We start from the raw sequence: 18,253 nt of genomic DNA, 5'->3' as shown, positions 1-18,253 counted from the left end.
GCTTCATAGATTAGGTTTTATATAGAAAAGAACACGATGAGAAGAACAAGAAGAGCATCGGTCGCAGAGCATAATCTCCTAGACGACGCGATCAGATGTATCCTTTCGAGGATCCCCGCCGTAAGGTTTCGCCGTAAGGTTTCGTTATTCATGGTACCGATATTTCATTAAAGTAGGCATGGTTGACACGGCAAATATCTTTCCGAAAGAGACCAATCTTCCTTCTATTCCCGCGAATCTGTTTGGTAAGTACTTAACATCAACTACTCTTGGGTTATTTGTTTTTTTTGAATTAAGCATTCAGAGTTTCTTAAACTTAAGTTTTAAGCAGAGGCTCAAAACTTGTTTTTTTTTTTTTTAAGTAGTTTAAGCATTAAGTGGTACTTTTAGCATTCACATTCAGCACTAAAATTTCTTCTGAATGCTGAATTCTAATACTTGAAACAAGAAAGTCCCTTCTTGCCCTTTCTTAAGAACCCAATCTCAATAACCCATCTAACTTTCCTACCTTGACTTTTATAGCTTCAAAATAGGTTCTTCAAAATTTGATGTTGGCGTCATAGGTTTTTTCATTTTTTTGGGTGAATAATATCCACTTTGTTAAAAATAGAATTACATATATATATTCTGAAAATAAACAAAATATAAAAATAAACCGTTAAAATATATTTGTGAAAACATATTTTAAATAAATTTATTTATCATTTATTTTTTTCGATAATCCATCTCTTCTCCTCAAATATAATATATATTTTCTTTAACAAGAAATCAAGTTAGTGTTTAAAATAGATAGCATGAGTAAAATTGTCCGAATGATTTATATTCAGCCTTCAGAGCCAAGTTATTCTAGCAGAAAACAAACAAGTTTTTTAGAATTCAGCAATCAGCATTTAGCATTCAGAGAATGAGCCATTCAGCATTCAGCATTCATAGGCTCAGAAAAACAAACGACCCCTTAGGCTCTTATTGTATTACACTACTACAACACGTTCAATTTTAATGAACTAAATTGATTTTTTCAACAGATGCAGATAAGGATGATGTCCAACAATTTTTGAAATTTTTGTTAAAGCAGCAAATAGGTGAAGCTGACAAGGTAGAACCGGAATCGACCTAATTGTATTATATTTTCCACTATTATAATGATTTTTGTTGTTTATAACCACGAAGAGAAAGAAAAAGAAAGTTTTGTTGTCTATAAACTTCTAACGTTATTTTGATTGTTTTAATTTCTTCAGAGGAGTCGTCCTTGAAAATTTTCTTACCAAAAGCGACTGTGGCAATGGAGCCAAAGCATGTTTATTGATTCCACAACCAAGTCCGCTACGGAAACTTTTTCCACTTGTTTCAGATGATGGAATCGAACTTTCAATTTTAGATGAACAAGGGCAAATCTACAAATTTATGTATTGTTACAAAAAAAGCAAATCAAACATATTGACTTATGTTTTTCGGGGAGATTGGGCTCAGTATGCAGTGCGCAATAAACTCAAGAAGGGAGACAAAGTCAGAATTCAACGTGATCAAGGTCACTCGTTTTTCATTGCTTTTCGAAGATTTGAAGTTGAAACCTAGAGGAAATAGACCAAACCATTTTGGGCATTCCTATTTTTGTGAGATGTGTTTCTAGTTTGGGTTTTTTTTACTTAACCACCCCACTACCTGGTTTTTTGTGAAACCCCATATTTTCAAAATCATTAGGGTTGTCCCCAACTTCGTCAGTTTTCTGTGTAATAATAGATACTAGCATTTCGCCCGGCCCATGGCCGGGATTGTTTCGTTGTTATGTTTAAAACGTTTGAGCTTTACAAAATTCTTAGAGTCAACTACTAAACTGGCCTGGTCCATTTTAAAGTGGGCTGTTTTTAGTTTGATACGTGTGACATAATATAGTACTTTCCTATGGCTTATAGAACCTATCTGATACATTGAAATGAAAAGAAATACAACTGATGCATACACCTTCTTCAAAACATATATGAGACGTAGAAATTACATAAAAGAACTATAAAGTCTAAAGTGGTGGTTATGCCATCATTCTTGATCCTAAAGTTTCCTAGAAAATCTTGAAATGCCAAAGCCACCAATTTATCGCAGGGTAACCACACAAATTGAATCGTATATTTATTCAAAATAGTATGAGAAACTATCAAATAGAGGAAGAGACGTTGCATATATAGAAATGCAGATCTGCAAGAATGAGTGAGTTTAAGAATTCCCAGATACTTGATATGCGTACAACTGTAGAGAGATGTTGCGAGATCACAAAACCTTTCAACAACATGCACTCGCAGATGAGAATAGAAACACGTGTATTCACATGCGAAAATGGAAGCGACCCCTTCAAAGGATTTAAGGATGGAATTTGCCGCTAGTTGTGTGGCATACTGTGGTGCATATTTAAAAGCCCTATGCATTGAAGCTCATTCAAAATCAAGGCAATAAGTAGTCATATAGTTACTAATCGAAGTTTCTAAAACTTCTAAACAAATTAAAATGCATGAACATTCCTAATAAAACTTGGCATAATGATAACTCTTTAAATAACTAATAATTCCATGTAACTCTATTCTATTCATCATCTCTAATGTTGATTATGTCAAAATCTTCACCAGTTGTCGCGTCTATTTAATTTGTTTGTCTTCATCATCACTTATGTTGATTGTTTCAACATTAGTAATTGATGTTCGCAATTCTCTGTTTTCTGTTTCAACATTAACAAGTGTTGTTCGCAATTCTCTATTTTCTTGTCCAATGTGCATGATATCAACATGTAGGCCTTGATTTATTTCATGAAAGTGTTCATTGGATTCTTGAAGATGTTTGATTTCCTTTGTAGCTTCTTCATGAATCTGACGTAGATGATTGATTTCGCTCCTTGCTTCTTTAAGTTCTGTGAAGTTGAAATCTTTGACTTGGAATTTGTACCATTGACATAGTGATGTGAGAGCTGCTTGTGCAGCTTCATTCTCGGCTTTATTCTGTGTTTCTTCAAGAGTTCCATAGGATGTTTGCAGGGTTGAATCTTCATCTTCATCATATTTGTCACGGTCTTCTTTAAATATTCCTTTCAGAATAGGAACATATATTGTTACGGTTGATCCAAATTTGTCACCCTTCACTTTTGTTGTGTAAACCGGTGGTTTATAAATATTGATTTCCATCAGGATTTGAATCAATATTGCTTTCCTTGAAATAGAAAAGATTGTATTATGATCCATATTGCTGCATATAAGTTTTAAAAAAATTAGTATGTTATCTTATGAATAAGTTACAAATTTGAATGTAGCTAATGTGTTAAGATGATAAATCATGCTCACATATGATGATTGATACCAATTTATGTGATAGTGGTGTAGTTCAATTCAGTTAAGTGATATATGTACTAAATATAACAATAAATTTATAACAGAGCAATAATCAAGAATTCATAGAACAATAAATTTATATGTAACTTTGAAAGTTTAGTAGTTTACCTAGGTGTTGAAGATGGGAGATGGAAGTCTACAGGTTGTTTGAATGTGTTATTGATTGATTCTCTAGTATTTATAAGTTAAACTATTTTGTTTATTTAGAATACTACAACTTTGAGTGTTTTATACAATGTAAAGTTATTGTTTTAGTGTGCTTCTTTATTGGTTATGGTTTATCCAAATAATAAATTTAGGTGGCTTGAACTTTTGGGCGTGGGTTATTGATGGTAATAAATTTAGGTGGCTTGAACTTTTAATGATGTTAATTTTTTTTTTTTTGGTTTATCCATGTGGAGTCGCAAATAGTCTCGAGTAGAGAGCTTTCCTTGTCTCAGAACCCAAAGATTTGTGCTCAATGACCGAGAATGGCTCGACAAAGAAACTTGGTCCTAAGTATGTTTCACCATTCGAAAAAACAGAACTACCTCACCCGTGCATGCTTGCGAAGCTCCATTAAAGATTTCCAACACCGGGTTTTGTTCCTCGAAGTTCTAGTCGAAAGCGCTTAGAGTTGAACCGAGGCCAATGGTCGTGCTTTTGCGATCATGGACACTACAATAGTCCATGTTAGTAACACTACTGCAAAGAAGAAATTCACTTGCTTGGAACAAAATATTCACTTCCTAAATCCTAGCTTCACTGTCAAAATATTCATGAACCCTCTATTGTAACATCACTATCATACATCCGCGAACCGCTTTTACAGGTAATTGGAGTGTGCTTGATAGTAGTATCACCTGTTACATGTAGTCTGATGAAGTTTTATAATTTCATTTTTCAAATTTTCAATTCTACATTACCTTCGAAGGAGGATTACAGATGCAAAGGACCTTTGGAATGGTGTACATCATGTGTTGTGACATGTATGGACAATTCTCTGCATCTCTCAGTGTCAAGTATGTGTTAAAAAAAGAGGAAAGAGAAAAACATTGTTGTTCTTTGAAATTTGTTTTCGATTAGAAAAATGGTCATGGAAGTTTGTGAAATTTGGTATGCCTATGGTTTCTATATTTAAGCTCATTCAGTACTTTATAGGTGGATCCAAAATAGCTGTGAAAAAGAGGAGGATTAAGCGAGGATCTTAACATCCTTTATTACCAAATTTTATAGAATCTGAATATATTTTCTTTGAGGACCTGGTTTTTGGACGATTACTTTGTATGGAGGGAGCAAGCAATGAATATCATATGCAACAATTTATTATCAGAAAATTGATTAAAAAACGCTTCATAACTAATTCATCAAAAAGTAAAATTAATGAGATACTACTCAAAAGCCATAACAACGCAAACAACATTAGCCTTAGGGGAAAAAAAAGGTGCAAAACTGTATTCACAATAGCATATTTAGAAATACCTTGCTAATTAGCCCATCATCAATGATGTAATGCAGCTAATGCTCTTGTACGTTTCAAACAAAGCTTCTACTTCGCTAACACTAACTGCAAAAGTGCGAAGTGTTATTCAACCATCGAAAAGGACATAGGAATTCACCGCCAACGGATAAGGAACAACACAATGAGTGGGGAAGCTTTTGCTTTATATAGAAGATGTTAAGGGAAGGAAGGTAAAGAGACGTAAATATTGCATTTTTGTGTTGTTTGCTACGTAGTTTTGGAATTTCATGAGGCTTTCAATAGTTCATGCATGTAAAGCATCATAGTAACTCTAATCAAGAATCATAACGATAATCATAACGATGTAGTCCTCTAGCTTATCTCCCTTAATTAATCCTAAATAAGAATATGATTTTGCTAAAGTAAAATTAAAATGAGTAACCATAAGATGTTCCTAATCTGGTCGAAAAACTGGATCAGGAAATCACTGTTTGTTGCGATGCTATATTCAAAGGGAAATGCAGATGCTCCTCTCTCAGCTCTAGCAGGGTTTATGCTTATACCGATCATCCGGTCCGCTATCTCGAATGCGTGTAGAACACTCATTCAGTGGCCTTCCTCCTACAGTATGATGAGCTGAATCACCTACTTCATCACTCCCTTTCGGACCTCGTCCGGACTTATTCTCATAACCGAAACTATTCTGCCTCTTTACATCTGCAGACCTTCCTTGTAGTACGTCATTCGCAGCTTCATCATCCCAAGTCGAAACAACTGGTTTATAGTTATACCTCTTATCACCCCATCCATTACCCTGGACACGGCCAGATCCGTCTAGTGAACTTCCTTCTACATTACCACGTGTGGTGACAGGTTCTTCGTCACCCCATTTTGGACCTCCCCATGATTTATTCTCATCACCCAAATTATGGCCCCCACCGGTTCTGCAGACCTTCCTTCGGGTTGAGAAAACCTGCAACTTATCCCCTTACGGCAATTTCGGAAGCAAAAATTTACAAAGAGTGATGTTGTTCCCTGGTGGGTCACTTTATGGTCACGCCCCGAGTATACATCTGTGTCCCTCTCATGGATCCTTTCACTGCTCCACGCCATCAGCTATAGAATCATCATGGATGTATGTGCATGATGAGCCCCTCGTGACATTTGCCTCTCAAAAACTTACACACCGATCGGAAGATCTATTGTTCCTTTGGGACTCTTGTTCGTGAGAAAGCTTATCTCTTGAGTAATCCCGCTCTACATTATTAAGATGCCCATAAGATCCTCCCTCTCATGTCTACTTCTCCAATTCTCTCTTGGGACACCACCGGATTCCTTCGCCCCAGATTCATTGTTCTCTTGATGAAGAAACATGCACTCATCGCCTCGCTGCATCTCCCCACTGCAAAATCATTGCACAGGGGAGCTGAAATCCCTGATCCACCTTTGATTCTATTATCCCATTCCCTTCGCAGTTATATCGGTAACTCGGCTAGCTGGACATAATCAAACATATTCGAGTCGCAATCATAGGGTATAGACTATCTTAAGTATCTGTGTTTTCTTCTACCTTCAATCTATGCAGTGGCACGAAGATCTGGTTCAAGATTTCTGCAACATCTGGAGCATTTATCTACAGCATAAAGGCAATTCATTATACTTTTCCTTACATTTGTCTTTTGGTAACATTGTTGTTCCCACTTCTGAGGTGAATATACATGTGTTTTGCAGAGCGAAGCGAACTGCTACTACTGCAAATGGTTCAAACAATACCGCCAACAAAAAAGGTCGACTGAGGGTGGTGGATGAACCACCTAAATAAATAGGGCGTTTCAAGGTTTGTCTTGAGGTGGAAGAAGCACAGCAGGAGGCAGGGCATGGGGTGGACGGGGAAGAGGAAGGGGCTTCCACGTAACTTTTGAACCTCATGGACGGTACAGAAACCTTCTATGTACTGAAGCCCCCTCATCCAGATTTGGATTTCTGTAACAACTGATGAGAGGCAGACATCCATACCTGACCAAGAGATACCTAGTTAAAAAATTTCTAAAGCTTGTCTATCTATGCGGTAGATAAGGGGATCGGCTTTCTTGAATCCCCTATCCGGTTATGAAAGATGCAGCAACTTTTTGTAATAGTTGATATCAGTAATTTTTCCTCCCCTCTTGTATCGAATCATTTATTCACTTCGGAATGTAGTCTTGTTTGGTTGAAAATTTGTCTATTTAGTTAGCATGTTGAATGTCTTTAAAGTGTGTTTTTCGCACTTCAGGTCTCCTGCAACCTCTTGGATCCGAGCGAAGATGTTGTACGCCACATCCAAGGACAGGTTCAGGTGAGTACTTGACAAAAAATATTAGCAATTCCAATGCACATCGACTAATAAATTGTAGCATAACTTATTATCCATTCAAAATGAATTCCTATTTTTGTTCATCATGCATGAACAACACAAACACAATAATAAATTGTAGCTTATGATCCAATGATAACTAATTCATGATCCAATGATAACTAATTCTTAATGTCCACTAAACTATTGAATTATACTCCTTTGAGTAGAAACTATCTTCATTCCAAGTGATTGTCCTGTTGAAAAATAATACAGAAAAAGTAATTAGATTTCCATTTGTTTTATTTTGAAAGATTAAATTTACTAAGACATTTAATATATATAAATGGTTACCTTGAGATCTAAAGTCTTGTAGACTTTTTTGGATAAGGGGTTTCTTCTGGAGGTTCTGTCATAGATTTTTTCGGTTTTCCATTGTTGGTTTTTCAATAGCAGCTATCTCTCGAAGTTTGTTTCTGTATTAATAGAAAATGTTCCAACTGTGTATATAGTTATATGTAATAATCATATGTATAAATTCTGAAACGACATTTAATGTATATACATACCTCTTCATCATTGCTCACAGGACATGCGTACAAAAGAACAAACGATTTTGTGTTATAATTGTTGCTGTTATTGGATTCTTTCATGCGAAAATCAAATTTTTTTCCAACAATGCTTTTCAATATCTTCTCAACCATTTCTTTTCCATTTTTCTAAAATAATTCAAAAAAGAAATTATTAGTGGTTTGTTTAAAGAATTGCAATATATTGTTTTAATTAAAGATGTTTTTACCTGTTTTTCAATTTTGTAGAGTTCATCTTCCGAATGTTTGATCATGACTTTTCCTATATTTCCAAATGCAATTGTGGTTGTGTAACTTTCATCATCTGTGATCTCGAGTTTTAATTTGTACCTATATTTCAAAAGTGAAAAATTAGAAAAAAAAAATAATAAAAATAATAATAAAAAAAAATAGCACCTAATTGATTAGAATAGACATGTTTTATAGTTTTCGTACATAGTCATACCTTTTGGAATGTTTTGAATATTTTTCACATCTATCGCACCAAAGCCTGGAGTTGATTTCTTCAAGCTTACTGACGCAATTTTCGCAAGCTTTATAATACTATGGTAATATGTCGTCATTTAAAATCTTAGAAATCTTTGCTCTGCACAGGAACGACTTTTCCTGTTTATGAAAAATCAAAATAAATTGTATTAACAATATTATATGATATAAATTGTTTAGAGAAGGATGATAAGTAGTTGTTGTTACCTTTACAGGGTTATCTTGATTTATGATGTCAGTTAAGCTCTGTATCTCGTCCCCTGTTTTTATTTGTTCTAAATCGTTTTTTTTTCTTCTTGCTTCTTCTTTTTTTTGTTAAGCTCTGCATGTTTGGAAATTGTTATTACTTTTAGAAAAAGAAAATCAAATAAATTGAATACAATTAATATGAAATTTTGTTACCTTTCCATGATTGATTCAACTTCAGGTATTTGCAAGTTTGTATATATTTTTGTTCCAAATGTTGATTGGAGAAAATATCCTGTGATTTTGGTAAAGTTAACTATCATGAATGCAAAGAAATAGTATTTTGAAAACAAAGAAGAAGATGATTACCTTTCCAGTTCTGTACTGAAGTTGATGTTACTATTAACACATAATTTTTGTCCGGTGAATGAATGAAGTCAGTTGGAATTTGATCCATTGCACTACCCCACAATGTGATTCTAAGTACAGTGTTTCTACATTGATAGTATGAAGAGTAAGAATCTGTGTAAATAAAAATAAAATTGAACTTATGAAACATAATATATATATATATATATATAATATTTGTATATATATATATATATATATATATATATATATATATATATTTGTTATATATAATATTTGTTATAATGCTGTGTATGATTATATCTCGTCTTTTCCTTGTATTGCCTCCTCTTATGGTTGATGTTTCAACTGCCTTAACCTTCAGTAGTAGTCCTACGACATCTGCATTGTATACAAAGTTATTGTCGTAGTTGTTTTGGTTAAAAAAAATCTATAGGATTAATGTAACGTATTACCTATAAGGACTATGTTGTCCTTGTTTGAGTCAATATCATTTAAAGAAATGAATGAAAATAGGTTTTGAGGAATCTGCACATCGTGATTGGTGACAACTTTGATTATAGTAGTGTCATTCAACTCGAGTTTGTAATCATGCGGTACAACACGGTATTTAGGTGAATTGTCACCAATGTGTCAAAATTTTCAATAAGTAATAGTGCATCTGGTTGCATATGCTTTTCAAACTTCTTTGTTAATTTCACCCCATATTTAGCTTGAATTTGGTTGCCCTGTATAATACATAGAATATAAATTTTTTATAAACAACAATTAAACAATAAATAGTAAATCTAGTACTAATTAAGCACATACCTGTTCGTCAATAAGAAGGACTTCTCTGTGTTTGATAGCTAGGTTTTTAGAATAAAGATCATCCCACTTTCGCACGACCCTAACTTTTAATTTCCAAGCAGTTTTTGAACGGTTGATGGTGTTCAACATATGGTACTGAATTGTCATGTTTGTAACCTTGTCACAAATTGTATAGAAGATTAGAATATTGGAAACACGTCAACAGTTATAGTGAAGGATAAATAAATTATTCTATACACATTTACATAACCATTGCATATGTAGTTGAATCAATAAATTTTTTTGTCTAAAAATTATATAATATATATGAATTGAATATTACCTTGATGGAGGCCGAGATGTTGTATTGAGTTGAGATTTTTGTTTTCTTTGCTTGATTATGAAGATTGATAGATATATTTATAACTACTACTTTGAGTGTTTTATACAGTGTAAAGTTATTGTTTTAGTGTACTTCTTTATTGGTTATAGGATTGGATCTAATCATAATTCTGTGTTTATTAATTTTTTGGCGTGGGTTATTGATGTTGATCTCTTTTTTAGTTTATCCAAATAATAAATTTAATCCAGCCTTAGTTTTGGGCGTGGGTTATTGATGGTGATTTTTTTTTTTGGTTTATCCAAATAATAAATTTAGGTGGCTGGGACTCTTTAGTGTTTTATACGGTGTATAGTCTTAGGTAAACTCTTTGTTTAGCCAGGCCCATAACATTGTTTGCTCAGCATTTATGAATTTGGGCTTTAGGCGTTCGTCCAAAGAAACCCATAGCATTGTTTGCTCAGCGGCTCGTCAAATTGACCAGGGAACAGAATCTCCTTTCCAGGACATAGTGCTTCCTCCAATCCCATCCTTCTCAGAGTTCATTAAGAAAGGAAGAGAGGGCGGATCAAACCCCTCGTCAACATCTTCCAAGTGTTTAACTACATTACAAAGGCATGCAATGAAGAGAAAGAAGTTGTAATACAATTAAATGGATTCATTTGCTTTTTGAGTTCCAATTGGTAAGATATAGGATGAATTAAAACTTCATTTAGATGGTTGTAAGAAGAATTTGGATGTTGTTGTGGAATTCTTCAAACTTCTGATTGCTGACTGAAAATATTGAACTTACTTAGAGCTAAGTAAGCATCACTACTATGGTTCTAACAAAATCAGCATGGGCATCGGAGGAGTTTCTTGATCAAGAGAATATACCTTGTGAATAGTGGGCACTACTTGTTGGTTGGGAATTGAGACAACTATGGTCACTTTGTGGAGCTTATATCATTTTCTCTATACTGAATATGATGCTTAGTTTTTGTTGGACATATTGGAGATTCAGAGTTTGCTGGTGCATCCATGGCTATTCTTGAACTTCAAGGCCTTGCTTTCTGGATTATGGTAATTAAGTCTTGTAGCTAATGAATTTCATCATTGTATAGGTAACCTATCTCTCTACTTGCTTATGTGCCTAAGAAGATTAATTCTTGTGTACAGTCTGGTATGGCTGTTGCGGTTACAATTAGTTGTGAGCAAAGAAGTTCGCATCACTCATTGTCATTTGCCAACAGGGCATAATTTCGCACTTGGGAGCAGCAGTATTATTTTCTTTCCTATAGTAAATGTAAGTTTTATATACCTGTCAAATATACATTGCAAAAAGAATGAAAGAATATAGAAAAGAAAAATATAGGTGATATGCTTGTGTTTAATTTAAAAACAAATAAAATAAGAACTGTGCTTCATATATTCTTGACGACCGCATGCTATAGGTAACATCTTCGTCCTAAAATCCATGAAGGCACCTGCATGTAGAAATTTTTTGTCATTTATATCCATGTACGTAGTTGTAAATATATCTTGTAAAAACTTTTATGTTTGTCTTTTTTAATTGCTTTCTCTTTGTCATGGGAGATTGTTGAATACTTCTGGATAGACTATGTTTTTTGTATGTTCGTACAAATCACCGTCTCTATTGTCCAATAATATCTTCAGTCCTTCACGTGAAGTTACACGCGAAACAACCACATATAGTTGTCCGTGTGAGAATACCTGATTTCTTAGGTAAACTCCAACACTTGTCAGCGTCTGTCCCTGGCTTTTGTTAATTGTCATGCAATAACAAAGCTTTATTGGGTACTGTACACGTCGCAATACAAAAGGCCATTTTTTTTATCAGACTTCATCACAATTCGAGGGATGGTGTGTCGATCTCCTATGTTACTTCCAGTAATGATCATAGCTTCAAGCACAATATCTGACAATGTAGTGATAATAAGTCTTGTTCCGTTGCATAGTCCCTTGCTTTGGTTTATGTTTCTGAGAAACATTATAGGAGCACCTTCTTTTAGTTGTAAAGAATGATTGGCCATATACCTACCAGTGTAAAGTGTTTAGGAATTCAATCGGATACAAAATGTGTTGATTTCCAATCCCAAAGATCTGCACATAACGGTTCCAGACTTAAGAACTCATGTGTTTAGCTGGAACAAAAGAGAGAACATATGAATTTATTTCACGGTGATTCATTTGTAGGAGTTAGAATGCACCTATCTCTCAAGTACCAAGCTTCGAATATTTTTTTGGAAAATCTGGTAGATAGTTTCCACAATTTCATTTATACCGCTCTGTTGAATGAATTATAAGGTCTTTTGGGATTTTCACTTTCGGCTAGGTTCTTCTCCTTCACACAATGATCGACTTGGAAGTTTCCCATCACCAATATCCAGTATCCATTTGTTGAATTCAGCATCTGATTTGCTAGAGTCTTTGTTACGCAAACGCATATTTATGGTAAGTCGAAAAATCCTAAAGTGGCGCCATAAATACGACCTGTTAATTGAAGTAGACACAATTGTTTCTCTTGATCCTTTCTCTACAACAGGCAATGTTTGTCTGAAGTCACCTCCAAAAACCATTGTTTTCCCTCCAAATGGTTTGTCCTTTAATCTTATATCAGTCTCTGACATTATGTCTCTGAAAGTGGCATCAATAGCTTCAAAGTCATTTTTTTTACTCATTGGTGCTTCATCCCATATGATTAGATCAGTTTTGTGAATCAAATATGCCAAGTGGGTGTTTCTACTAATATTGCAAGTGTTGAAGTGATCTTGTTCAATTGGAATTTTAAACCTTGAGTGAGCAGTCCGTCCACCTGGTAAAAGAAGTGCTGCTACACCTGATGAAGCCACAACAAGTACTATCTTCCTTTGTGACCGCAGCCTTGCAATTAGTGTATTCCATAGATAAGTCTTTCCTGTACCACCACTTCCATATACAAAGTAAAGACCTCCAGTATTTTCCTGAACTGCATTAATGACAACATTAAAAACTTCTCTCTGTTCAACATTCAATCCAAGATGAAGCTGCTCAAATTGTGTGGAAAAAGTAGCACAATCATAATTTAACTCCTCTTGTATCAGTCTGTTATCAAGTGCATTTGGTTTTGGAATATCAAAACTAAATTCTTTTAGAGTTCGGCCGCTTTCATTCATTAGAATCTCAACTTCACGAAGTGTAAATTTTTTCAGCTCTTCTTGAGATAAGGTTAGGTTATCATTACCTTGCTTTACTTGTTGTAATCCAAGTATATCGTCTGAAAGTAGCTCCCAATTTTTATTCCACAATTCAACTGAATTTGATACCTCATAGAATAATAGAAGCGTCACAAACAATTGTCGCAATGAGTTACTATTAGACCACTTTTCCGCATCTTGAATTGCTTTATGCCATTCACTGTCATCTTGTAGTAGGCCTAGTGCACTACATGCTGATTTGTAATCTGGATGAGTTATGCCATTCACTGTTCTAATGTCTTCAAAACTTTTGGCACCTTTGACTATATTTAGAAGCATACGAATGTAAAATCTTTCACCTTGTGTTGGATGTGCATAGTATATTCTACCAATTTTTAGTCCCTGTTCTCTTTCTGTCCAGACCTGTAGAAAGTAACAGATTGTAATAAATCAGGCTTAAAATATAGTTCAAATATAAAAAAAAAAAAACTATTTTAGAAGCTAAAAAACAGTTTTGTACAAACTTTATCATCTTTGTGCCACACAAATAATAATGTAAAGTCAACATACGTCAAATGTCTTCCTTTCTCATTAACTTGATTAGTGCGCATCCACTCTGTGAACATAGTCCTCTTTGATTTGTCTTTTTCAACAATTTCAAAGGTATCTTCATTATCATGAAATATAATATTTTGATCATTCTCAAGATGGAAACTCACCCTTTCAACAGATGGATATCGGAATTGAATGTCAAATTTGAAGATTCTCCAGCTTCCTTCTGAACCAGACACATAACGACAGTCTAGATAGTGCTTGATTTCATCAACTTCATGAATAGTTTTTCTTTTATCCTCATCATATTTATAAATTTTCTTCAATGATGCCAAATTTTCTTCAGATGCCCTATCTTGTCCTTTTGCTATATACTTAAACAGATATTTAACCATTCGTGTGCGGTTGCAATATTCAACGTTGATGTGGCACTGAAATTCTTTGCTAAGCGCTGGGTTGTAAGGAACAACCCATCCATTGTCGATTTCAACAGGGTTTTTATCACCTACCATGGCAGTTCGCTTGTTGTTTCTCCTTCGATACACAACAAAACCTTTTTCATCAAATGTTGTTTCACTGCAAAACCCCTTTGGATAATGTCTTGAACATTTTTTCTTATCATTCATGCACGAAGAACCCTTTTTCTTGTTTCCACACGGTCCATGAATCATTGTACGGACTATAGTTTCATATAGCAAGGGGTCTGCTTCTTTGTCTGGCAATTCTGCTGATATTAGTTTGTCTATATCCATTCCGTTTTTTGGCTTGTCATCCGGATGTAGAAAAAGCAAAATGTGGGCATGTGGCAATCCTCTATTTTGAAATTCTATGACATACAATACTAACAAGAGAATAAAACATAGAATTTGTTAGTAAACAATGGTTATGTAGCAAAAACAAAAACATGGAATTTGTTATGCAATATTTATAAGTTCTATAGTAATAAACATAGATTTTTTTTTATAAACATATCATTCATGATTACTTTTTTGTTCAGGACTACGCCAACTTTCAAAATAAGTTATACAAAATCTATCCAAGTAATATGAGCTGATCTAAACAGGCATACTTTCTTAGACATTACTATGGTTACATTGTTTGATTACATACCTGCAATTACTCTGCCAAAATGTTCTCCTTTGCGCAATTTTTTCAGTATACACTCCAATTTTAACTTGAATGCTCTACAACCAACGTCTGGAACGTCATGCGGATTTAGGCCAAGGTTTAGTTCTAGAAAGCTTTTAATTTCATCCCAATTTGGATTGCAAGTGACTGTTATAAAAAGATCAGGTGGCCCAGCCCATCTACAAATGGCAATGGCATCCTAATATGTCTGCACCATGTATCTGGGACCTCCTGTAAACGATGATGGAAGATCAAACGCTTCCCAATTGATGTTGCCGACGTATCACCTGCAATTCGAAGTGAAGTTAGGTAAAATTTTATAATGTTTTAAATTAAGGTAAATGCTATTTATTTGTTCTTACTATAATACCTGTTGTTACTGCATCCATCAAATTACTGTACAATTCAGATCTGATTGTTGCTTGGTTCATACGGTACCAATGTAGACGTTGATCTTCCATACTTGTATAACCGTCTACGATGAAGGATAGACGAAAACGCCCACCAATCCACAATGTAGGACCTTCTTTAATTCTTTTTTGCAATCTGAATGCATAATATTCCCTCATGGTAACCATATTCCTTGTTTTCGTATCCGTATTCCTTGTATTCCCTTCAGTTTCACTTTGACTTTGACTCCTATATAGGATCCCTGGTCTATAACCATCTTCACCACGTGGGAATAATATAGGATACTACAAGGCCATAAATTTGGGATGTAACTCATTTATTCTTTCAAGTCCACCACCTTGTGTTTCAACAATTATATCTCTATAATTAGTAACATCAAATCCATCTCCCATAATCAAAGTCGCTACTTCAGTTGAAGTAGGCAAATTATATTGCCTGCCATCACTTTGTCGATTATTAATAAGTCTTAGACAAACTGGTACCATATCATCCTCTTTAAATCTGTCTCTTGCCATTCTAAATGACTGTACAACTTTATTGTATTTATCAAACATTTGTATCAACCCGTCAACAATTGTTGGATCTGCATTTCTTCGTCTGGAGGTATAGCTTTCATTCTATTGCATCTTTCATTCTCAGTGTCATAGATATATAATTGAGCAAACTTAGGTGGGTGGTTTTCAATTGGTAGAAGTGAACCAATTTTATGATGATTCTGGCCGCTAATTCTGAAGGCATAAGGCCCCCCACCATTGTTTAATGTTTTGTCTATTTCTCCACCTGCAGAAGTAAATTGGAACATGCAGTTGTATGTTCGTATACACCTTCGAAAATGTGAAGATCTTCTTTCTCCTTGTAAGTCCATAAGCTATCTTAAAAATGTAGGCATCGTCTCCAAAAGTGGTAGTTGAACTTTTCCATTCTGACAACAAATGGAAAATATTGGAAAAGCTGATTTTCCCTTATTGTTTCTTTCACCCTCCCACACAATTGCTCCACAGTAAGAACACTCTCTAGTAGGTGGTCCAAAGTTATGCACACCTAAAAACAAATAGCAAACTTTAAAATATTTAATATTAAAAGTTTAACAGATATATACCAATATAGAAAAGGTTTCACAATTAGCTTATAATATTGTTACCTCTACTATCGATATGTGCATTTAGCTCTTTATCAATGTTTCTATGCTTTCGCATATCTTCTTGTCTACGCGTAGCGGTTCTACTTTTAGATGTAGAGATCCTTTTATGACGCATTAAATCAACTAATAGAAAATGATTTAGATTAGTTTTTATTGGAAACACATAATAATTTAACAATAATGGTTACGTAAAAAAAATCTACCGTTATTTCTTTTTCGTGCCAAAATTCTCCATCTGTTATAGCGAGCAATCCTAGCATTTTCTATCTTATTATTCTCTCCAGGGACTGTATAGAAAAAAATACGTCAGATATGTGAAAAAATAAATTGTCGTCAGATATGTGGGAAAAAAAATGTTGAAAGAAAAAACCATAGAAAGTTAAAACTTGATCTTACCTCCACAATAAATATTTTTTATTAGCTTTTGTAGAATGTCATCGCTATGTCCGGTGGTTGTATCAGGTCCCCTCGACCATACATTGTGCTACCATCACAAAAAATAGTATATGTTGGTGAGAAATAGGTTTTAAGATAATAAAAAAGTATTTACATTGTTTGCATTTTATGGTAATAATCATTGTAAGCAAAAGAAGCATGATTAGGAAGAGTGTCATGCTCATAGAAAGGACGCCCCTCTTGGATGGCATCACAATTAGCTTTCCTAGGCCTCTTCTTTGTGATCGTAACACACCCTTTGATGAATTCCCAGAAATTATATCTGAATAATTCAAATGAAAAGGGTACACTACAGTTCCATTCGTATACAACATGTCCCAGTTCTTCTTAGATCTGAGGCCCGGCCGATTGTCATCATTGAACGACTTCATAAATGATGGTGGCTAGGGGCCTGAATTATTTGAGCGGCTTTTTCTTACTCTGTATTTAGTTAAGACACGGAAAGCTGGGTAAGAGTAGAACCTCTATGTAGTATATACCTTGTCTTTTGGTAACATTGTTGTTCCCACTTCGAGGTGAATATACATGTGTTTTGGCAGAGCTGCGGCTTAACCGCTACTACGCAAATGGTTCAAACAATACCGCCAACAAAAAAGGTCGACCTGAGGGTGGTGGACAGAACCAGCTCGTAAATAGGGCGTTTCAAGGTTTGTCTTGAGGTGGAAGAAGCACAGCAGGAGGCAGGGCATGGGGTGGATGGGGAAGAGGAAGGGGCTTTCATTAGTTCCACGTAACTTTTGAACCTCATGGATGGTACAGAAACCTTCTATGTACTGAAGCCCCCTCATCCAGATTTGGATTTCTGTAACAACTGATGAGAGGTAGACATCCATACCTGACCAAGAGATACCTAGTTAAAAATTTTCTAAAGCTTTTATATCTAGGCGGTAGATAAGGGGATCGGCTTTCTTGAATCCCCTATCCGGTTATGAAAAATGCAGCAACTTTTCTGTAATAGTTGATATCAGTAATTTTTCCTCCCCTATTGTATTGAATCATTTATTCAAAACTTTTTTATGAGTTATTATTAGCTACTTACTCTAATTCTCTGCGTTATTCTTTCATAGCTAATATGAGCATGGTATTATTTTGCGGCAGGAAAACGTTTGCAATAGAATCTATGTTGTAAATATTAGTTCTTTTTATCCCTCCTCTACTATGCAGCCCTCCTGGGTATTATATCGCTATTTCAGGTCCATGGCTGAAATTTTTGTCTTGTTTTAAGATAGTAATTGAAAATTTTGCGTAATTGGTACATTTATCTCGAGATCAAATGGTTAACTACTTGAGCTACTGACGTGTGCAGCTAATTTCTTGTTTGTGATACCTCGTGCCTTTCTGTCTTATGTGTGTGGATAAATTCCTTGTGCATGTAATTTATGTGTGTGCGTATGTGCTCTAGATAACTCTCCAAACTCACCTGTTATAATCTCTTTTAAATTTTGTATATTGAGGATGCTAATGTGTTAAGATGATAAATCATGCTCA

The 18,253-nt window shown here is 34.7% G+C and overlaps 2 protein-coding genes and 2 long non-coding RNA genes across 6 annotated transcripts; all 4 read right to left on the bottom strand.

Moving 5' to 3' along the window:
- Positions 1-7,001: 7,001 nt before the first annotated feature.
- On the bottom strand, positions 7,002-10,039 carry LOC147517668 (uncharacterized). 2 transcript variants are annotated; one of them, XR_015213924.1, is made up of 4 exons: positions 9,905-10,039; positions 9,583-9,738; positions 8,773-8,897; positions 7,002-7,398 (listed from the first exon to the last, which is right to left on the bottom strand). It is a non-coding gene; the product is annotated as an uncharacterized LOC147517668 (long non-coding RNA). The 2 variants fall into 2 exon arrangements; XR_015213925.1 differs by lacking the exon at positions 7,002-7,398 and adding an exon at positions 8,556-8,698.
- Positions 10,040-12,222: 2,183 nt separating this feature from the next.
- On the bottom strand, positions 12,223-13,871 carry LOC147517667 (uncharacterized). The gene is made up of 2 exons (XM_086593670.1): positions 13,125-13,871; positions 12,223-12,869 (listed from the first exon to the last, which is right to left on the bottom strand). Exons 1-2 carry the CDS (start codon positions 13,414-13,416, stop codon positions 12,223-12,225), a joined length of 939 nt encoding a protein of 312 aa, XP_086449796.1. The 5' UTR covers positions 13,417-13,871.
- Positions 13,473-14,381, bottom strand: LOC147517666 (uncharacterized). The gene is made up of 2 exons (XM_086593669.1): positions 13,648-14,381; positions 13,473-13,500 (listed from the first exon to the last, which is right to left on the bottom strand). The coding sequence occupies exons 1-2, from the start codon at positions 14,379-14,381 to the stop codon at positions 13,473-13,475; spliced, it is 762 nt and encodes a 253-aa protein (XP_086449795.1).
- Positions 14,382-14,847: 466 nt separating this feature from the next.
- LOC147517665 (uncharacterized) lies at positions 14,848-16,771 on the bottom strand. Of its 2 annotated transcripts, XR_015213923.1 has the most exons (5): positions 16,706-16,771; positions 16,513-16,596; positions 16,310-16,432; positions 15,128-16,209; positions 14,848-15,044 (listed from the first exon to the last, which is right to left on the bottom strand). It is a non-coding gene; the product is annotated as an uncharacterized LOC147517665 (long non-coding RNA). The 2 variants fall into 2 exon arrangements; XR_015213922.1 differs by having other exon boundaries at positions 14,848-16,209.
- Between the last annotated feature and the right edge of the window lie 1,482 nt (positions 16,772-18,253).

This window comes from Coptis chinensis, chromosome 2, assembly GCF_015680905.1.
Source record: "Coptis chinensis isolate HL-2020 chromosome 2, ASM1568090v1, whole genome shotgun sequence".
Taxonomy (NCBI): Eukaryota; Viridiplantae; Streptophyta; class Magnoliopsida; order Ranunculales; family Ranunculaceae; genus Coptis; species Coptis chinensis.
This window is presented reverse-complemented; position numbering and strand designations above follow the sequence as displayed.